This window comes from Dendronephthya gigantea, unplaced genomic scaffold (assembly GCF_004324835.1).
Source record: "Dendronephthya gigantea isolate DGI-Jeju-01 unplaced genomic scaffold, DenGig_1.0 000372F, whole genome shotgun sequence".
Taxonomy (NCBI): Eukaryota; Metazoa; Cnidaria; class Anthozoa; order Malacalcyonacea; family Nephtheidae; genus Dendronephthya; species Dendronephthya gigantea.
In genome coordinates, this window is record NW_021163382.1 from 18,133 (window position 1) to 41,829 (window position 23,697).

General features: G+C 35.6%; 1 protein-coding gene and 1 long non-coding RNA gene across 2 annotated transcripts; both read left to right on the forward strand.

Moving 5' to 3' along the window:
* The first annotated feature begins 2,212 nt into the window (after positions 1-2,212).
* On the forward strand, positions 2,213-3,024 carry LOC114542638. Its single transcript, XR_003689710.1, has 4 exons — positions 2,213-2,250; positions 2,434-2,519; positions 2,617-2,709; positions 2,954-3,024. It is a non-coding gene; the product is annotated as an uncharacterized LOC114542638 (long non-coding RNA).
* A 534-nt stretch (positions 3,025-3,558) lies between these two features.
* Positions 3,559-5,482, forward strand: LOC114542637. Its single transcript, XM_028562142.1, has 5 exons — positions 3,559-3,647; positions 3,753-3,896; positions 4,035-4,161; positions 4,280-4,462; positions 4,865-5,482. The coding sequence occupies exons 2-5, from the start codon at positions 3,844-3,846 to the stop codon at positions 5,234-5,236; spliced, it is 735 nt and encodes a 244-aa protein (XP_028417943.1). The 5' UTR covers positions 3,559-3,647; positions 3,753-3,843; the 3' UTR covers positions 5,237-5,482.
* The last annotated feature ends 18,215 nt before the right edge of the window (positions 5,483-23,697 follow it).

Genomic DNA, 23,697 nt, shown 5'->3' on the forward strand with positions numbered 1-23,697 from the left:
AATTTTTAGAATATCGATACTATATTCGTATTTCTGGTTGGCATGGTTAAATTTTTTTATCATTTTTTTATCATCAGTTACTGCTCTCCATTTTCATAACCAAATAGTTCGCAAAAGAAAACAATAATGCAATAGCTATTTATACCATCAATTGTAATCATTATAATCTAGTCAATTCTGCTATTTAAATTGCTACTTTCAGTCTCGTGCAGACCTAGATTTTCTGTGGATGATATTCAAGAAACTTCACGTAGATGTTCCTTCCCTTAATTCAGTGATTAATTTCAAAATTAAGGGAGTAGAGGAGTTACTACAGCCACAAAAGGTAAATATTACACGATGCGGTTGGGTTTCCATGTCTTCCTGTATTATATACAGATTAAAGCCCGACTAAGATCGTTAAAAAAAGGCCAATGTACAAAGTGCAATTAAGGCCATTTATTAACACAGGTAAACATTTCAATTTCTAGGATTATTACAACGGCTATCCATATTACTGGTTACGGCCTTCGGATATCGTTCAACTTCAACTCGCAATACCAACCAGAGCCAGTGCGCTTATGAGATTTCCAGAAGAGACGACACGTATATTAACGAGATGCCACAGGTTAGATTTATAGGTACAACCATAGGCGTACGGGCAGATTTTCATACGTACGGGGGCTGGACTAAATTTGTCCGAAGACATGACGTCATAGATTTCGTGACGTCATCATAAAATTATATGATCTGAGAAGACCACAGGTGACAGACTTTCCTTTGAAAGGCTATCATTTACAGTCTGTGGATATGCGTAAGAATCGAAACCAAATCCAATCTACGCTATTTGTAGTAAACCTGTAAAAATTGAACTTGTTGAAATACCTCTAAATAGACCGTTGTAACGTCGTTGCCTGAATGACAAGACACGTTTTGCCCGAAAAGGAGGAGGGGGAGCCCAGCTTCACTTTCCCGTACGCCTATGGGTACAACTTTGTCCAAATGTTTTATACCATGCACACGAAGCAAGATAACGCGTACACTGAACTGCAGAATGAACAGTACATGTATTCCCTTTGATACAGGGACGCAAGTGGTTGGAAAACGAAGACTTTCAAAGCTCATCGATCTCTGTGAACGGAACGACGTATTATCTGAAAGATATCGTGAAATTTTTATCTGACGGGGATATATATATAGGAAAACTAACCAAATTCTTCGCTAAGGTAAGTGTGCAGTGCTTTAAAAACAGATTCCATTAAGATTGTCCGGCTTCCAGTCCTCTCCGAACACGGAACGGATGATGGGTTGTCGATTTTTTAGACCCATATATTAGGTTGGCTTTCCACGTTTACCTAGGAACTTTAGAGAATAAGGGGCTACGATTTTGGAAAGATAATCATACTCGAATCAGCTGAACTATATTTGTAACCGGCTTGCGACTTCTATAGTGTCAGTTTAATTTTAGGTCATTCGCAACCAAACGGAAATTTTGACAAAAATCGAATATATTCAAGATGAAGGGGATGGACGTTATTGCATTTGTCCAGATGTGATAGTGACCATCCATACTTCCAGTATCCAATGTAAAGTTGATCTACATCCTCGTCAAATAAAGCAGAAATATGTAAACGAACAAGCGTCTGAAGTATCAGAACAGGTTTGCGCAACTAATAAACTCCTAAACAGTAGCATATATTTATGTAAATCCATACGCGGTTTCTTGTTCTTTGTATAATAACGTTTTATTATTAAAACCTTTTTATCACAGGAAGCCAAAGACATTCTTGCACCACACGTCGACAGGATACAATCCGGTGGAAAAAATCCGACTTCCACAGTTCCGTTGCTCGTCTTTAGCGACGAAACAAGCGGAAACACAACGAAGAAATGGAATCGGTTGGAGAGTTTCTCGATGAGTTTGGCGGGCCTTCCACGAAACGAATTTCGAAAAATCGAAAACATTCACTTTATTAGCACATCTAACGTAGTTCCGTCTGTTGCACTTGGGAAATCCATTGCCTGTGACCTACAAGGTAGAGTCAAAATTTCAAATTATGGTTTAAAACGACAAAAATAGTGCTACATGCTCAGTCTTTTTGTCTCATTTCGTTGCAGAACTCGAAGAAGGTAAATTAATGTACGACGCGCATTTTAATGAGAACATTTTGGTAAAGTCACCTGTATTATGCGTGTTAGCGGACAATCCACGGGCATCAGAATTCGCATCACTTGGGAAGCTGTGCAAACAAATTTTGTAGAAAGTGTAAAGTACGTTAATTTCTATATACTTGATAAAAAGCAACTTCCAAATTCGTGACTCGAAATTCGCGGTTTCGGAAATCTAGAGGCAATAAATGGGGGAGAGGCTCTGCCCTTTTGCGTTTTAATACACGATTTTACATGTTATACATGCATGTGTGCGCGAGGTTAAAACATTTAATTACACCATAGGCAACATCTGATAATGGAACAGAAATTCAAGAAATACGAAGTGATGAATACGTTCAAGAGAAGATCCATGAAATACAAGATTGTCCGTATGTTAATAAAAACCCGTTTATTTTAAAATTTTGACTTACCATAGAAATTTGAAACCGTATTTACCCACAGTAAAATTCTTGTTGCCAACACTAGAACTGAAAACCAGAAAAAAATTAAAAGAAGTGAATGCGGAGTAACAGAACAAGGCGGAGCGTTCGACAAGCTGAAGTGCTTTCGTGGAAATAAGTATGTATGCAGATACGGTTCGAAATGTGTGGCGACCCAAATGTGCGATTACTGGCATTTTCACCTTGCAAAACTTGTAGACAGTACATTACTACTGTCTACTACTACTACTGTCTACAATACTACAGTTGAAGGTGTTCTTTAGGTGGTAATAATACCCTTTTGTAAATTTGTGGGATATAAGCAGCAACTTCTATAGCACCTGTTCTATTGGTACTATTAATTACATTTTGCTTTTATTTAGCAAAACTCCTATTGAAATACTGCATACAATTCTACTTGGGCCTGTTAAGTATATGCTATCCAACACAATTCAATCCCTACCTCAGCAATTGAAAAACCAGCTCCATGCAAAGATTCAAGCACTTGACATGAGTGCATTTTCAGCCACAATCAGGGGAAACATCACAAGAAACTATGGCTCATATGTTGGAAGAGATTACAAATTGTGGATGCAAGTTGCTGTCTTTGTTCTGCAAGATATCATTCCATTTGAACAACTCTTGGTCTGGGAATTGTTGAGCGAGGTATAACACCAGATACATAATACATGTGCTGAAAGGAATATAGGAAACATAACATATTAACAATTAACATATGCTTTTGGAATTAATTGTTAGACCTTGGTGACTGTCAATGCACTTTTGAGCAGCAGATAACTCTTCATAATCCTGTGAAAATGGAATCCAAAAATTCTCTATCTCAAGATCTTTATACCTATTCTATGTTCAATATTCATTGTAGATATTCATCTTAGCATATTCAAGTGAATTTGACAAGAGGAACTCAGAAGCAGCAAAGCAGCTAGTCCAAAAATTTACAAATGCAGTGGCAAGAACCTACCCTGAATTTCAAAAGAAGGCTAAAGTACATCTCCTGCTACATCTTGTTGATGACATTGAAAGCCTGGGGCCAGCAAATGGTTTCTGCACTGAAAGGTAAAACCACACATTAACGACAAGATTGAAAAAACACAGTATACCTATATAATTATATAAACATGTTTACAAACTTTTAATACACCAAATAAATCGATATTTTAGATTTGAGGCCTTCAATCATTTCATCAGAGGATTAAATATAAACAGCAACAGGCATGCATCAAGCTTAGATATATGTACAAAATTTGCTAAGATGGAAAGGCTTCGCTTTGTCCTAAGAGGAGGAACATGGGGAAAAGACCACAGGTGACTATATACTTGTAACAAACAAGTTTGCTATAGGCAATATATAGTTGATATCAGATGTGTTTGCAAGAATTGCTTCAGCTTGTCCATGTGCCTTGCATAATATTAATTCCATGTACTCTATATATAACATATTAGCTTACAAGCATCAGAATGCATCAAAAACTTGGCAAAAGAACCAAAGCTGCAACAATTTTTGGACAACATCCCAAAGAAGGAGAGCATGGAAGATAAAGCAATTTATCACCCTGGATGCTTAAGAAAAGTAAACAATTTGTAGTTTATTTCATATTGTAGTTTAGTTCATATATAAATTATAATTTTGTAACAGAAATGAAGTTAAAACTTTAAAACATCAATAATTGACTGCCTCTTTGTTTTAGGGAAACTATGACAAAGGGAAACTGCAGACAAAGCCTCTGAGTGAGTGCCTAGAACAAGTCGCAATTGAAGCAGCTGGTCTCCCTTATGATACAGAAGTCACATCCTTTAAAGCTGTTCTTAGTGAGAGGCAAACTCTTATTAATTCAGGTTCAGCCATTGTATATGTGGATGACCAGCATCAGGTACATATAAGATTAATACAACATGAGTATATGAAACAAATGTTAGAGGCCTCAAATTCATTGTTACAAGGTTAACACATTAGTAACACCTGCAGTTATTATATAGTACCACAATAAGGCTTTACTGATGCATTCAAGATAATTGAACATATATTATAGGAATAACCAAATGTATTTACGTTCTCAAACTCTACAATTGACTTAATTCTTTGTAATTACATTCCGATCACCTTATATATACTTTTAATTTTATTATAACCATTGTTTTCCTGTTCAGTATAAGCATTGATATCTCATGCGTGGATGTCTCACAACAATCATATTTATATAATCTTAATTAAGTAACAATGAACTCACCAAAAATGTGCGCAAAAAATATTAATCAATCACTGCTTATTTCAGCATCATCTTGGTATTTTCAAAAAAGGAATCAAGATCAAAAATCCTGACCAAGAAGTTGTGGCAGTTGAGGAAGTGAGATTCGCCAAAGATGAATTGGAAAACCAAATATTCGGAGCATTTCAGTGTCCCAAGGTTGAACTAACTGGGCAAGTGAAATTGTTGTCACCTCAGTGTGTTATTGAACAAGTATGCCTCATCCATGATTGCTCTGCAGGAAGATGTTGTTATAAAGAGAGTCAAACAACTGTGACAGTTGAAAGGGAGGCTGTGAGTAAAGCAACATATAAGTTTGTTCACAACACAAATCATTGTTACTACTTGGTGAACAAGTTTTATCTTGGGGAATCCCTTAAATATTTCAATATTTCATGAATCTATGTATGAACATATATGTAATCATAATATAGAATTATTACTACAGGGTGTGGTTTCAAATAATGTATTGCAGTAATTAGTAATTTGACAGTTAAGCCGCTAATGCATCCTCAAATTAATATTTTTTCATCTCTCAATTCAGACTCATATGAGTATAAGACCTTTGTTTTTATGGAGCTGTTTAATACTTTATTAAAGCAGTTAAAAACTGTTTTATATAAACTACTTTGAAGTTTGAATCGCAGGAGCTTTTATACACGGGAAGAAATATTTATTTGTCAAGCAGTTAGAGACTTAGAGTTAATTTACTTTGCTTATCTAAAAAGTTTAATATAAAGTCGTACCTTTGTATTTATTAAATTAAAATGAATACATTATTCCATTGGTGAAACGGATACTTTTCATTTTCGATCCGTCACAGGCATGGCGGCGCAGTGAACTGTAGCGGCGGCGGCGAACACCCCCCGGCCAAAGATTGAAAAAACAATGTTGTTGGAACAACATATTTTGAGCTGTTAAAACATCATTCAACATGCTTGTCATCATGCTGTTTTACGCAATGTTGAATCATCATTGTTTACGATTGTTGACATCGTAAATCACGCATGATATCAGATTGATTTGGGCTGTTGCAACAACTTGTTCAGGTCTTGTTCATCCATCAACCGTGAACAACATCGTTTTAACACGCACGAACAATATTGTTAACAAGCTTGTTGACAGGGTGCAGCACAACATTGTTCAATCCTGTCGAGAACAACCGCGAACAAGTTGATATCAACGTGCATCAACGCGTGCGTTTTTAGGCGTGTACGGTTTACAAACAGTGGAGTTGCCGCAAAACAAGTTAATAAAGCGTAGTCTTGAGCGTGAGAACATAATCGAACAGATTAGGGACATTGATGTGCTAATTTGGGACGAAATCTCTATGTCAAGCTGACGTTTATTAAACCTGTTTAATTTGCTACATCATGAACTATCAAGCAATTCATTTCCATTTGGCGGCCTTCAGGTTATATTAGTGGGAGATTTTTTGGCAACTAGAGCCAATCAGAGTGTGATGGACAATGGAAATCCAGTATATGAATCGAAGTTGTTTGAAGAAGCTTTTCCCCATAGGTTCGAGCTGACCCAAATCTTGCGGCAAGACGAGTCGGAAATACGGTTTAAAGAAGCATTGGATATTTTAAGAAGCTGCAGATGCGACGACGAAACTGAGCAATACTTTTCCATTATCGAGAAAGCTCCCCTGTGTACCAGACAGTCAAGCAGAATCTCCAATTCATATTTACTTCAAGAGGCTTCCGGTGGAAGTGCATAATACCACTATTTTGGCTCCTCTTCCTGGGCCGAAGTTAACGTTTTAAAGTTTAGATACCGGTTGTGCCAAATCCTTTAACAGGACGATAGGTGCAATTCTTTGTTTAAAACCAAGATGTAAAGTCATGCTACTTTACAATATAAGTAACCACTTGCGAAATGGGACTTGCGGGGAATTTGTTGGTGTTCAGGAAAATGAAGGTTTGGTAGTAAATTTTCCAAAAGTTGGTTTGGTTACAATACAACGCAGAGTTTGGTACAAGTATGACAAAGCCGGGAGAGTAAAAGCCAGTCGCACTCAATTTCCGTTAACACTTTGTTACGCAATCACCACCCACAAGGCACAGGGCTTAACAATGAAATGTATAGTTGTTCACTGTTCTCCAGAATTTATTCCGGGTCAAACGTACGTGGCAATTTCCAGAGTTAGGCGCAAAGACGACGTCAGAGTTGTGGGATTCCGCAAACATTTTTTATTGCCACCTCCACCATCACTAACCAAATTGATAACAACGTCTTCAGGAGATCCATTAACAACATTTCGTTGTTGTAAGAAGATTGAAATTGACAAAACATGTTTTGTCGTTGAAGGCAAAGAAGATGAAAGCTGCATTAATGATGAAGATGGATTGGGTGGTAGTACGAAAGGTGATTGCATGCAATACGAGGCAGCCGCAAAAAGTTGTTTTGAATCAGCCGAAGGTGTATCAGTTAATCTTGAAGATGTGTTGCTGTGTTTAAGTGATTTTACTAACGAACTTTCTCGTCTTCTATCTGATTTTGATATTAAATCGTTCATCGAGTCGAGCAGTAAATGCAACGATCCATTTTCGGAATCAATTAATTCAGCCGCCAGTTTTGCGAAAGAAAACGTGGAATCATTCAACTTGTTGGCATGTGTCCTTTGGATAAAGGTCTTCACATTATTTAGTGATTACCTTACAGAGAATTTAGAAGATTTGCACATGACGAATAAGAACTTCACGTGCGCAACAGGAAAGCTTCATGAGCTGTTCATAACCAACGAGTATCGCAGTTGCGTAATTAGTGCATTCAATGTTAAGAGATGGTCAGATGTGAACGCTAGCCAAAAAACGTTCACAGCGTAGTTGCTGTTTCATCTGTATGGTTTGTTTACCTCGGAGGTAGCAACGCGAGTGCAAAAGCAAGAGCAGCAGGATCCGGTTTGTTTCAGAGTAGATGAAATGGGATCGAAAGGAAAAGGAAAGATGAGATACGTTGGAGGCTGGGCACTAAGAAAATCCCTTGAAAAGAGTCGACGCTATGTAGAAGAAAACAAGAAATCTGACAATATGGCTGTTTGCGAGAGGGTTACGAAAGAAATGAAGAAAATGCACCTGCTGGAAAACAATTTGGTGATACCGTTCGCAGCTCTCAGTGATATTACAACAAATCCCGAGACACTGAATGTTACTGAATCTCGTCAGTTTCGAGAAAGAGGTTTGTTGCATATAAGTGACGGAGCATATGACTTTTTCATGGCACTGGAGCAAGAAAGAGTGAGTAATATTAACCTTGCGAAGTTGGCGTCTTATCAATCCAACATGGTTGATATTGGTATACATGCAATTTCAAGCAACCAAACCATGAGAAATCAGTTTGGCAGTTTGTTTCAATTGGAAGAAGAAGGGGATCAGGTACGTTTAACTGTCTGTTTTTTTTTTAATTTTGCCAACAAAATTTTATCACTTTGGATGCATGTTAATTGATTCTAAATGAAGTTTTTTTTCTAATCTAGTCGTGAAAGTTGTGAAACTTCATACAGATTCTATTAGTTCTAAAATATTCGTATTTTAATAAAGGAGTTGGTGAATGAGCTACTTGCTGAGATTATTGAAAGGTATATGAAGATGGGTGCAGGGCAATTTCTTCGTGATTTTCGACGAGACTATCACTTGAAAAAATCACTTGCCCATCGAAAGGCCGTGTTTCAGCGAAAGGAAAAAGCTAACGAGAAGAAGATGAAAGTTCATCTTCAACAGATAGAGCAAGATCGGAGCCCGGGTAAGAAAATTTCTCACGCACGATTGTTGTCGCTAGTGAATGAATTGACGCACAAAGGCCTGATACGTTTGTATTCTAAATGTGATTTGCAACGTTTATGCAGTGCATACAATATTCGCTTTGTTACCAGATGGAATAAGGAAAAACTTGGGTCAGAACTTGCATCATCAATAACTCAATGCCCAAACATGCCGAGCCATCAGGTTATGTCACGTTATACAGTTGTTAATCAAGTATCGGCAGCGGATTTCAGCCATCGCATTCCACCACTAAAGATCCGTCGTCTATGACTATTTTAATAACAGAATTGTTTAAATCAACGTTAATGTCACAATTTAGCAGATGTAGGATCAACTGGATCGAATTGTTCATTATAATGTCTTTAAAAACTTTGCATACTGCATGGTATGAAGGTAAAAACGTACATTTAGCATATAGTAAAATTGCATTTTACTGTGTATCAGTTTATGACAGATAGTCATGTACACTGTTGTTACACTGATTACACTGATTTTCGCTTTTTTTTGCTGAAGATGTGCTCTTTTGGTAATGCAGAAAACGATGATTTTTTTTTTGTTCCAGTATTTCCTTTTCGGCTGATCCTCGTTTGGCCAAATATCACAGAGTTTTGTGTGGCTTGCGTGAGGAGATAGGTCGGATTTTCATTCTGACCATTTGCTGCCCGTAGTTGGGAAAAATGATTTTCAACCAAATCTTGATTCATGATCGCAGGCTTAATGACCGATTCAGGAAATCGAGATAATTTCACTTCAAGTATGGAACGAAAACCGAGGATCATCGACTGTAAATCAAACCAAAGTTTTTCAGACAAAAACTGATTTTTGGCTTCTCCCACTTGATCTTTCCAGTCGGTGAAATAATTCAGTGCGTTGTCCATTTGCTGGATGCGAATATCACTTGGGTCGTATATCACATGTTTGTCAGAAAACAATTCTACCATAGCACTTGTATGTTTCAGTAGCTCGATCGACTCATTCAGCTTATTTGCATTTTCCTGACCACTTGTTATCATTAGATGCCCCTTATAGGCCTACAATTAAAATAACAGAAAATTTTAGAAAGTCAGCATAAATATATTTGAGTAAGAATTTAGAAATTGGAAAAATTTCCTATTGTTTAGTGTGGATATACAATTAATATGTTATTATGAATATTATCCTTAAACATACTCTCAAGAGATTGAACATCCGTTTGTTTAAAAGATCTTCTGCAAGGCTATTTCTCATTCTGGAACTTGGAGTAAGTTCAAAATGTTCTTCTTTTAGACGCTCATGGCAATGATTAGAGTTGTACGTTTGATCCCATACATATGCCTCCTTCCAGTGAGACCAGAAAATATTTTTTCCATCTTTTGTTAGGCATCTTGTTGTTCCTGAAGACGAGTTTTTTTCGATATTGTTACGAATTTTCTTAACGTTGTGCTGTAAAATATAGTTGAGCACAATGATTAAAATAAATACTATATAACAGCACGCCTATATAATATGATGTACGCCAAACAACAGTGATGATCCTAATTATCGCGTATCGATTACCTTACAATCCATTTCAAATATCATTGGTTCTTCCGTCCACATATTATAACCGATAAAATGTAAGTCCATTGGGCTGCAGTTAGGAAAATGGATTTTGATAAACTGCCTGTTGGCGTCGCCACCATCACAAATACAGTAGTAAATGCTATATAAATTTAATGAAAACAAACAAGCTATCACATTATATAATCGGCATACTTCATTTAGCGCGCATCAGTCTAAATTGCGTCTTTTTTTAGCATTGGGTGATTCTATAAGAATTGTTTACAGATACTTTTTATTCTTTCCCTATTTATTCTTTCAAGGGCGTTTTCTTTAAAGATTCATTCAAACTTTCAATAGAGCGTTTGGAAGCATGTCTAGCAAACGCCATGAATGACACCTGACACTTTTAACACAGTTTATTTATACTTGTGGGTTTACCTGAAACCCGCTCGTTTCATTTCTAAAACACCATCCCAAAATTGGAAGTAAAGAGATGATGGTGGACATTGAGCCGTAGGAAAATGCGCCAGGGGAAATCGGAATCCACAATCACTGAGGAATATGAATTGCAACAAGTGAGTGGCAACTTGTATATCTGTTGTTCCTATGATATAAAAATATCAATAAATATACAACTGATTGTTGTTATAAGGCGTATATATATTATATATATATATATATATATATATATATATATATATATATATATATATATATATAATATGGACCTGTTTCAACTCGTTTCATATCTTGATAAATGTTTCCTAAAGAAACCATTCCAACAAGTTGATGTTTGCCACCTTGCACTGTCATCTGTAAATCCTCCTGTGAAGATAAAACTTTATGGCGTTTATGTGAATACTCATGAAATTGCACTCTTTTCCCGTACACACCTGAACTTTCATCTCATCAACAACCAAACCTTCCCAATAATCCGCTGACTTCAGGTTTTTTCGCTCCGCTTCCTTCTTGCACCACTCAATTGTATCCGTATTCCATCCTGGCTGTTGGCTTACAGAATTCTTGTAATACCTGCATCAGTATCAAAATTTTTTTTACATCTCTTCTATGACTATGATGCAAGTATGGTATGGCAGGAGAGAGGAATGCCACCATGTGTTGATGAAAATGAACTTTTTCTATATTTTACTTACAAAACGTCTTTTACCTACAAAAACTTCTGACTCTTCTGAGATAAAGAAATATAAACGTGAACATACGCAGCAACTATAAGGCATACCTAATGACACGATTACTTGGAAGTATCACAAATTCTCGCATTGCATCTAGCGCTGTTCGATTTTTGCAGTAAACATCCAGTGCGAACCTCACAATTCTATGAAAAGATATGAAAGTCACGTGTAAGCGTTGGGATAAATTTGACCCAAATATGTCTACATGAACTGAGATAGCTTTTGTGTTTAAACTTACATTTTTAAATACAAAAAGGAATACCTTGGATGCCAGCGATAGCCAGCTGGAGATTTTGAAGCCAACTGCCTTTTCTGCATTTCCCAGAGAAGTGTCATGTCTTCAGGGACCTCTTTGCCCTCAACGTTATCGATTAACTTCTTCAAGTCCGCACAGTCGCTGTCCGAAAATTCAATCATTTCCTCCATAGCCTTCTTTTCTCTTGCACTTTCACTTCGTAGCTCTTTCCTTTGCTTAACCATCTTTTCCTCTAAACCATCTCTTGACAGGTACCGGACATTGCATTTCTTGTGCAGGTTTCCTCCTCCCTTTGCTGTTCTCTTAGATTTGCGGTTGTTCCAAAGCCTCATAACGTACGCGCAGTTTTTGCATGTCCGACTCCCAGACGTTATTACTGAACACAACGTTGACACCAATCTCGTCTCCTTTAGGTTATTCTTTTGTACATTAATTATCAACGAGCCAGCAACAGGAAGTTTCAAATATTCGATGTTGCCTTCAACATTGCCCTCTACTACATTCCCCAAGCAAGGCGATGTTAAATCTAGCACATAAATAATGGTCTCCAATTGATATAGTGTTAAAGGATTACCTATTTCTTCTAATAAAATCGGCTGTCCGTATGTGCGTACAGCAATGATGGACTTATCCAAGTGACCAGTAATTTTGTATAGAAGCCGTCGACCATCTACAGGTGTTCCTGATTGCGTGGACGGGATTTTTATGAGCGAGAATCGACCATCATGAGGGAAATCTAGGATCCATCCTCCATGTTTTGACGACAACTTCTTCAATCTCTCAACAGTTTCATCGTCCAGGGTTCTGATAATATCCGTCTCATCTTGTGAAGCCAAACGCTCCCCAAGGTTTTGGTATCCGGATCCCGTATGTGAAGAACAACAAATTTTCCTTACTTTGTTGCCCCATAGGCTATTAATCACTACTCCAACTAGTGATTCATTAACTTTCAAATTTTCACAGTCATTTCTACTGGCTTCTTCCAGGATTGATTTTATCGGAATTAAATCACCTTCAGAGTATTCATATTTGCTGGTAATCCTACGATCCCAAACATATGCTTATCAGTATAAACAACCAATATCAACCTTGTTTCCAAATATAATAGCGAATCAATTTACATGCACAGAGGGTAATGGCATTACTGTTTATCACTATTGCGATTACAGGGACTGATGTGAATAATAGTAGTAGATAATTATCAAAACCTACTGATCGCCTCTAAGGTGATGTAATTTAGTTCTTAATAATAGCGCATGCGCAATAGAAGTGTTCAGAAGGAAGCACGCTGTCATTTTCAGTTAAAAGTTATTTTGAAATCTGTTCTTTTTGGAATGTCTTTTTTTCAAGTTACTCAACGGGTTATGATCTTTTTCCTTCAAAAACTATAGGTAAATACAATCTTTAAGTATTTGAGGTTCGTATAGTATGTGTTTTTACAAAACAAACGCGAATTTTTTCGCACCGAATATATATTTGATCTATGTTTATATTAGCCTGTTTTCGTGCGATATCAATATATTTTTCAAAGAGTGTTTTTAGTTTATGTAATAAGACGTTCTGATCTGAATTTTTGTTTTTCTTTAAAGATCAAGACAACGAGTTTCAAGGTAACGAGTTGTTTCCAGACGCCGAGAAAAAATTTTGTTCAGTGACACTGTAGCTACTTTTGGCATCCAAACTAATATGACAGTGGAATATTCCAAGCCCGTTTTCATCGAATTATCGAGTTTAGGTGATGAAAATTTATCGACATTTAATACTGGACCTGTGTGACCATGCAATAATAATGGATTTTATTTCTTTTGCAACGGAAAATGTGCAATTTCAAAGGGGAAGAAGCTGTTTTCGTTGCCCTGACACAACTTGATATACGGCATACGCGAGCAACTGAAGGTTAGCAAACGGTATTGAATATAGTATTTTTAAAGTGTATATCCTCAGATACCTTCTATCAGTTTACCTTCCTCAGTATTTTTAAAGTGTATATCCTCAGATTTTTTCGGAAATTTAGCAGTGTAAAACTCTTTAAAAGCGACATAACTTATATATAAACAAAGGCGATAACATTTATATCAGATATAAATGATGACGACTTTAATTATAATGATATGCAACTTGAAAACCGAGAAAGCAAGACAAAAGACGAAGCAAAAACAATTAAAAAAAACTTATTTAGCTATATCGTAAATTTAGTAATTTAGGAAAAATACAATTTTACTTACCGTATCCTTAATTTGTGAAGGTTTACAGCAGAACTTTTGCTTTGTTGCATTTCCAAGGGAAACTATATTATTTACAAAACACAACTTCGTTATACAAATGTTTGCAATTGGTTTTTTAAATATTTTATTCAGAAAAAAACATAGTAACACTTACTGAAACTTTGCCTTTATTGCTCTTTCTCGTCACATTGGTAATCAACCTTCAATTTCTCAAAAAATCCAGCCGGAATTGCAAACTTTTGAACAAGTAACAAATAAATTCTCGTGCGACAAATAAATAAAATTAGCGTAAAATCATTTTATTTCTCTTTGTTTTTATCTATATAGCTCTTGAAAAATCATAAAAATCCCCCCTGAGTTGAAATTTGCTCTGTTTGACGTAAATTTTAAAAGCCAATGAAATAATGCATTCGTGATTCAAACCGAAAGCCGGTATCAGGCAACTTGCATCCTGCATAGTCACAGCAAAAAATTCAACAAATATGTAAAAAATATGCCGATTTTTCGACACTTCCAGTGTCCTTTTCAACAAAAAAAGTGGCTAGTAGTTTAGTAAAGGTATCTTAGTTTACTTCTTTGTATTTTTTTGTGTTCTTTGCTGTGTAGTTTTAAAGTTTTTTTGCTATTTCTCCGAAGGTACGTGTTGGCTTTGAAATTAAGTTGCCAACCTTATTAATATATAATACAGTAATTAGTACAGACAGTAATAGCTGACCGCGCGCGTAAACAATGCAGTCGAAGACTGAGTACAAACTGATTTCTGGGCTGCCTATGGTCAATATAAGGTCATTTAGTATTGTATGAGTCCAATTTGAAATTCTTTTTTAAAAGACTTGTCAGTTAGAAAAATCGGTAAAATTTGCAATAAGAATAAATGCTCAAATGTTTGAATAAGTTTCTTTGAAATTACAAATGTTTACTCTCTTAAATTTACTTTTTCTTAGTGACGTCACGTTTATATTTTATTAGGGCCGCCATTTTATTCCTTCGCCCTTCTTGTCCAAATTGAAACAACAACTGTTTGTACGGGAATTTGCGCGTCACAGATATCAGAAAAATTCAGCCAGAAAAGTGGTCTCTTCGTCATTGAAAGTAAAAAAGTTATTCTTTTTAACACATTAGCTTTGGGTTTTGCTATTTTTAAGGTATTATTCTCTTTCTCTGATCATATTATTTATAAAAATATCGCGCGTTCGTATTCGTTTTTAAACGGGAAGAAATACCGCTATTTTCAACTAATTCCGAATTAGTAGTTTTTAGATAATAAAACAGCGTTTCTGCAATATTATTGTCCAGAAATATTTTCGCAAAGTACACCTTTGCTACGATATATGACTGCATCAAATTTAAATTCAATAGTACTGAGAATAATTTTGCTTTAAAGTTTTTTTAACCTCTCTCGTTTTAGGAACAATATTATTGTCTAATCTATATAGTTTGGATCTTGAATATTGATCTTTTTACTTGGCGTTAGTGATACATCCTTGACTAAATACTTTACGTATTTTGCGTTTGTGTAGTATAACTCAATAGACCTTGCCACTGTTTCTGAAAAAGGCTAGCTGCTAGAAACATTACTTTAAATTGAATACTACTGAGAGTAAATTTGCTTTAAAGGTTTTTTTAACCTTTCTCTCTTGGAGAACAACATTATTGTCTAATCTATATAGTTTGGATATTGAATACTGATCTTTTTACTTGGCGTTAGTCATACATCCTTGACTAAACACTACCCGTAATTTGCATTTGTGTAGTATAATTGAATAAACCTTGCGACTGTTTCTGAAAAGGGCTAGCCGCTAGAAACATTACTATGTCAGCACAGAGTTCAAGTAGTGCTTCTCCTCCAGTGTTAATTGGCAGTTACCCTGATTCAGGGGAAAAAATATTGAGGTACCAAGGACAGCAATTACAACGCAGTGAAAGGGAAAATCAGAGGTTACATGACTTTATAGAAGAATGGCAAACAGAACCAGTTGTGGCCAATGTTACTGGTCATAACAGTGCAAATGATATTTCCTCTGTCCTTACATTCTGGTGTAAGAACAATTCATTTCGTTGCAAAAATTGCAATGTTATGAGGTATGGAAAATTAATGCCTAACTTCCTCAAATTGACACAATGGAAGAATAAGCAACCATGCCATTTTTCCTCTGAACGATACGTCATACCACAAGCCACTAATATACCTCAGCCTTTACTGAGTTTAACAAGTTCTGATATATTGGTTTTGAGACCATTTGATTTAGACTGTGGCATATATGAACGCCACCCTACTGGTTATAGACTAAAGAATGGAATGATAAAACTTGTGATTTCCAAACTTTCAGTTCAGGAGAAAATCAAATCTATTCCTGACTATGCTGCACAAACTAGATGTCAAAATGCTTATGATTTTCTTATGAGCTCGCAACAGTCCAAATATGCATATTACATTTCATTACGTAAGCAACTGCTAGAAAAGGACGAAGAGCTGAATGTTTTTAACTTTCAATCTACTGTCGGTTTAGAATGTGCTTTATGTCCAAATATGTATCCGTATTTTGACTGGTGTGAAAGTGCTTTATCTGCGTCCGATACAAGGCTTAGCAGCAAGGTATCATTTGTAGCAAAAGTTTTTTCTGAAATTGCTGATTATGCGCTTCACTTTGATCTACTCCAATTCCAATATGACCGTTTAATGTACAAAACTGTCAGTGGTGCTATAAACACGGCTAGAATATTGAGTTGTTCTCCTACTAGAGCTTTAAACACAAAGCAATTTTCGCCCACTTTCTGGCAATGGCAGCACTTACACTTGCTTGATGCGGTCAAACAATTTGGATTACCTGACGTTTTCATCACAATAAGTCCATTTGAGTGGTCATTTCCATTCCCAGATTGGATTGAACAGCTACGACTACAAACAGGTCGTGGTCCTACCGAATTATCTGCATCTGAAACGTACCATATTGCTCACACATTGGAACAAATAATTTGTGGTTATCTTTGTGGCACAAATGATAAGCGTTGGTCAAATCATGTTTTCTCGTATAATCGAATTGCCAAATATCGTAATGTCAAAACATTTTTTTATCGTTTTGAATTCCAAAAAAGGGGAACTCTACACGTACATCTTCTTATTTGGCTGAAAGACATCACAAAATCACAACATCATTTAATAAGAGCCGACATCCCAAGCACAAATCCAGAATTAGCTTATCTTGTTCACTCACTACAACAATCAGACAAGCAGTCAAATAACCTGAAACTTCAAAATGAAGAATCATTTTTTGAAATTAAGGACGGCAGGCAGATTCATCATCTGAAACACCCTGCATCGGAGTTTGCAATGAATTTACGAGCTTACATATCTACAATTTTACCAACCTCTAAGTGTTCTATGGATTATCAAACAACGGATGGTGTGGCTATGTTATTGTGCTATGTAAGCTCTTATGTCACTAAATTTCATCATGACACACCTATTGATAGTCTTTATTCCTACAAACTTCAAGGACGACAAGCAGCGATTAGATATTTAATAAGCCACCAGCCTGCAGAGCCTGAAATGTGGTTTTTCTTTTTCCCAACAAAAATTGCATGGTCTTGTAGTAGAACCAAAAGGTATTCTGTGCCAACAACTGATAAGTGCTTGCAGGACAAGGTACTTGAAAAGTACTGGAGAAGGCCACAGGAAATGGACAAACTCACCCTACTTGAATGGCTTAGGCATGTAGATCAGGCAAAGCAAAATCCTAAACCGTACAAAGAATGCTCAACATTAGTTGGAACAAAAATGCTCTCTATTTTCAACAGAGAATATTTTTTCCAGTACACACTTTTGCATCTATCGCATCGAAGCATTGTACAAACTTGCCACCCAAGACATGATCAAATACCTGAACAATTGCAGTGCTTTGCCCAAGCAATGCATCATTTCCCAAACTTTTGGACGGACAATCAACAGTTGTTGTTTTTTTTTCAATGCAAAGCCATAAAGACACGTTTATAAAAACAGTAATAGCATACATTGATGCATTGTCTGATATGTACTACCTATTCCAAATGCAAATAATAAGACCAGATCAGCTCTCCGTTTCAGCCACATCCACACCAGTAGACATTTCGCTCGATCCATTGCAATCTGCTGCAATGAGACATGTAAAAAATGCTGTTTTCCAACGAAGAAATCATTATCACATTGCAGATGATTTATTGTATGAAAACTCTAGTGACTATGATAGCGAAAATGAAGAATCTTCTCTTAGTGACATGGAGGAGATTAGTCCTTCCCCATCTAAAAGCACAATTCAATGGCAAACACCAATATTGATAACAGGAAACCCAGGCGTGGGAAAATCGTACACCATACTGTCATCTGTATCAGATTTGGTAGAACGTGATATAAATATTTTGATAGCAACACCAACAGGGTTTTTGTCCAGTTGTTATCGTGCCCAAACGAACGATGAAGTAACTTGTGACACAGTACATAGTTCTTTTTATATCCCTGTGTCTACAACTGATCATCCTAAAATCAATTGGTCTTTGTCACGTTTTGACCTGGTTATCATTGACGAATTGTCAATGATATCGGAAACAATTTTTCAACATATATTATCCACCTTCTCAAAGTTGGTGTTTCGGCCGGTGCTTTTGCTTTCAGGTGATGGTGCCCAACAACAGCCTTTTGTGAAAGAAGGCACTCGCATTACCCCTGTTTCCAACCCTTTAAACAATAGCCAATTTGTTTCAACTACTCATCACTTCCATTTAAAAAAACAACATCGTGTTGAAGACCCTAATTAATTAAATTTTTTGAATCACATTCATCACTGGGTTCCAACACAAACTGAACTGGATGAAATTCAAGCCGGACGAGTCTTATGTCCTGATGGTGTGCTTAATTCCAATAAGATAATAGAATTGTTCCAAGCTCATTCTGATCTTACTGTTCTCACATTCACTAACAAAGGTACACAGGACATCAATAGCCTAGTTGTGGCAAATTTTTTCAAAATTGCAACATCAATTGCAACACTGAAATTTGATGATGGTCATGAAGGAATAGATACAAACATATATTTTGGTATGCGTATAGTCATCACTCAGAACAGAGATAAACAAAACAATGTAATAAATGGCCAAATTGCAACATTGCACAATATGCATAATAGAACTATAATTGCTAAGTTACCATGTGGTAAACTCGTTCCAATATATCCTGTGTCAAAGAAATTCGAAAATAAAACTGTCACTTTGTACCCAGTCTGTTTAGCATATGCCACTACAATTTGCAAAGCACAGGGACAAACGATACAAAAAGCTGCACTTTGGTTTGATAGTGACAATATTCCACCAGGATCTGCATATGTTGCTTTGTCCCGAGTGAAGAAACAAGCAAACATTTACTTTATCACGCCATTGAAGCCAATTTTTTTTAAGGCAATAAAATATTAAACTTAAATTAGAGTCTCTACAAATCTAGCAATGCCATCTGATTTACTCAACAGAAAATTGTCCCACTCTGTTCATATATGAGTGTATATTACCCCTTATTATTCTCTAGAACTCTCGACATTATTTTAATTCAGAAACACATTTGTTGTATAGATGTATACAGCAAAGGCAAAACGATCATCAACTACTGCATCTCCCGGTGGAACTCAATTTTTTAGCCACTTTTCATCTAACTATCTTCGACCCTATGGTCTTGCAAACCCAGAACCTGACCACAAACTGCTGCAAGAGAGGACAAATCCCATCAACTGTGAGTGGTACAAACGCCTCAAAATCGCGATGAGTGAATTTGCGGAAACGTTTGTAGAGAATATGTCCTTTCTTGCGGCCATTCCTCAAGAATAAAAAATTCAAGGAGATGAAAGACAAGTGCCAGCCATGCCTTGATGCACTGTAAAAACTACACAAAAAACCCTGACGCTGCACCCGATAAAGACCATTTTCGAGCTGTTCTTGAAAGCTTTTATGACGACTCAAATCCCATCAATGACACTATGGGACAGCTGTTTGAAATTGGTGGGAGCATGTTTATCATGGCAATCCAATATATTATGGCGAGGGATTTAATGTGTAACCCCGAGGTATACGCCGACAGAATGGTTGGTACAGACCAAATCATAAAGCAATTTCAGAAGGCACTATCTGTTCCTGCGCTGCTCGAAACGCTTTCGTCTGCGTGCCTTCCACGATCTCTCTAACGAGAAAAAAGCACAAGTCGACCAAATCGTAAATTGCTTGATCAGCTTCGAAAAGCATCCCAGGGAGACAATCAGCCTGAATCATCCTCGAACATATCGCAAGCAACATCGAAAGCTAACTCCCGTCTCAAATCGCTAAAGAAAGTGATAGCACAGTCTTCTGATGATAGCAGTGATAACTCATCTTCATCCTCAACCTCATCTCAACACCCTGTACCCAAAAGTACAGTAAAGAGAAAACTGCAAGAACCACCAGTGCCTCAGAAACCTGCGAAGTCTTTAAAGCAAGCACATGAAAAATCTGCAAGTACGAGTTCAAGCCAGGAACAAAAGAAGAAAAATGAAAAGAAACGTCAGAAGAAAGACAAAAAGTGACAATAGTCAAAGAACTTTGTACTTCTTAACAAGTTTACTATTCGTTCATGTTTCGCGTTAAAAACTGTGACAGGCACACAAAGTTTTAAAAAAACAATCCAAGTAATTTTCGTTAAGTTATCTTTTGTCCATGAAAAATTCGACAAAAATTACAAATAATAAACGATAAAGACAATTGTATACATTGCCATTAATTATCTTGCAATTATGTTTTTATAAGAGGATGTTCAACCTAACGTTAAATATCCATGTATTACAAGTTGCCTTTGTTCGTTTGCCAAAAATACGCTTGGCCGTATTATTAACTGAAAGCAGGGTGGGAGGGGGGTGTACCATCGTAAGCATAATAATAAAGCAGAGTTATTCCATCTTTCCGTTAGGATTAACTTAAAATCGAATCTCCTTCTTTATAAAATTTTTTCAAAATTTTCTTCATTTATGGACTTTATGTCATAATATATGGTAACTTTTCTGAATTTTTGCAACACCCTATTTTGAATACATAAATTGAAAGAGGGCAATCGAAAGTTTATTTTGTGTGTAATATTAGAAATTGCATTAGGCAGAACTTTTTTTATTTGAGTTTGAAATTTGAAATTTACTATAAATTGTATTACGAAAAAAAACTTCAAATGTAATTTTGTATCTGAGCCGAGAAAAGACGTACGTCTTTGAAACTTGGCAGTTTATTTGCGTTCCTTCATTGAAGATTGTGTGCAAAATTACAACTCTTCAAATTGACAGGGGGGGAAAATAGCTTTCCGCCATATTGGATTTGACCTTGGTCTGACTTTCGCTAATTAAAAAGTCAATTAGTGTTCATTGTTGAAAAAAATCATCATTATAGCTTTTTTAAATCCCATTGCATTAAAACGAAATATTACAGCGCCTTCAATTGCTTGTTACCTTTTGTAATAGCCTGACAATCCATATGAGTCAATATATTGCAAAATCCTTTCAGGAATAAATTTGTTTTAACAACCTAAAGTCTGATACATTTGATCTCCAATGTTGAAACTGAACAAAAACCTTACTAATAGCATGAGAAAACTTTCCTAGACATTTCAGACTTGTAGCATTAAATGTAATGCCAATATTTCAAAAGTTACACCTGTTAATATACGGCTAATATAAGCAAAATAGCACTCAGTTTTAGGAACCTAAAATCTGATATATTTACTCTCCAATGTTGAAACTAGACAAAAAGCTTACAAATAGCATAAGAAAACTTTCCTAGACATTTCAGACTTGTAGCATTAAATGTAATGCCAATATTTCAAAAGTTACACCTGTTAATATACGGCTAATAAGAGCAATATAGCACTCAGTTTTAAGAACCTAAAATCTGATATATTTCATCTCCGATGTTGCAACTGGGTAAAAACCTTACAAATAGCATGAGAAAACTTTGTTAGACATTTCAGACTTGTAGCATTAATTAATATAAAAAGATTCCAAAAGTTACACCTGTTAATATACGGCAAATAAGAGCAATATAGCACTCAGTTTTAAGAACCTAAAATCTGATATATTTCATCTCCAATGTTGAAACTGGCCAAAAACATTACAAATAGCATGAGAAAACTTTCCTAGACATTTCAGACTTGTAGCATTAAATGTAATGCCAATATTTCAAAAGTTACACCTGTTAATATACGGCTAATATAAGCAATATAGCACTCAGTTTTAGGAACCTAAAATCTGATATATTTACTCTCCAATGTTGAAACTAGACAAAAAGCTTACAAATAGCATAAGAAAACTTTCCTCGACATTTCAGACTTGTAGCATTAAATGTAATGCCAATATTTCAAAAGTTACACCTGTTAATATACGGCTAATAAGAGCAATATAGCACTCAGTTTTAAGAACCTAAAATCTGATATATTTCATCTCCAATGTTGCAACTGGGTAAAAACCTTACAAATAGCATGAGAAAACTTTGTTAGACATTTCAGACTTGTAGCATTAATTAATATAAAAATATTCCAAAAGTTACACCTGTTAATATACGGCTAATAAGAGCAATATAGCACTCAGTTTTAAGAACTTAAAATCTGATATATTTGATCTCCAATGTTGAAACTGGGCAAAAACCTTACAAATAGCATGAGAAAACTTTCCTAGACATTTCAGACTTGTAGCATTAAATGTAATGCCAATATTTCAAAAGTTACACCTGTTAATATACGGCTAATATAAGCAATATAGCACTCAGTTTTAGGAACCTAAAATCTGATATATTTATTCTCCAATGTTGAAACTAAACAAAAAGCTTACAAATAGCATAAGAAAACTTTCCTAGACATTTCAGACTTGTAGCATTAAATGTAATGCCAATATTTCAAAAGTTACACCTGTTAATATACGGCTAATAAGAGCAATATAGCACTCAGTTTTAAGATACTAAAATCTGATATATTTCATCTCCAATGTTGAAACTGGGTAAAAACCTTACAAATAGCATGAGAAAACTTTGTTAGACATTTCAGACTTGCAGCATTTAATAATATAACAATATTCCAAAAGTTACACCTGTTAATATACGGCTAATAAGAGCAATATAGCACTCAGTTTTAAGAACCTAAAATCTGATATATTTCATCTCCAATGTTGAAACTGGGCAAAAACCTTACAAATGGCATGAGAAACCTTTCTTAGACATTTCAGACTTGCAGTCTTTAACATAGTGTTAATATTTCAAAAGTAACATCTGTTTTAAACGTGTAAATGCAGTAAGCCAGTACTCAGTTTTAAGGGGGTAAAATTTGAAATACTCGAACTCCACACTTGAAACTACACAGAAACTCTTGGAATAGGATACCAAACCCTCGCCGTTGATTCCATGATTGTAGGTTTAAACGCATTGGGAAAATGTCAAAAGTTTCCTCTGTCAATATATGTCTCACGACAAGAAGATATGAATCAGTTTTAACATGTTTATTTTAGTCTATTTTAAAAAGATTTTATATAGTAAATGAGTCAAAGAATTTCAAAAATATGATAATAAGCACGCCTTAAACATTTCACTGTTGTACAACTTAAAATAGTGGCTAATATTTTAAACTTATATATGTGAATGTTTCATTCAAATCAAAACACTATCAATCGATTTCAACAGATTTAAAATCAATAAAATGTCAGTTTAAATTATTAAAATTACATATTTTCAGCACCGGTTTTAGAAATTTAGTGTTATTTTTCCGTAAATTGAAGTTAATTTTCACATTACAAAAATGGTTTAAATTTGAAATTAAATTTTGGCGGCCATATTGTTACTTCGGCCTTCTTCTCCAAATCAGTTTGTTATTGTTTATAATACA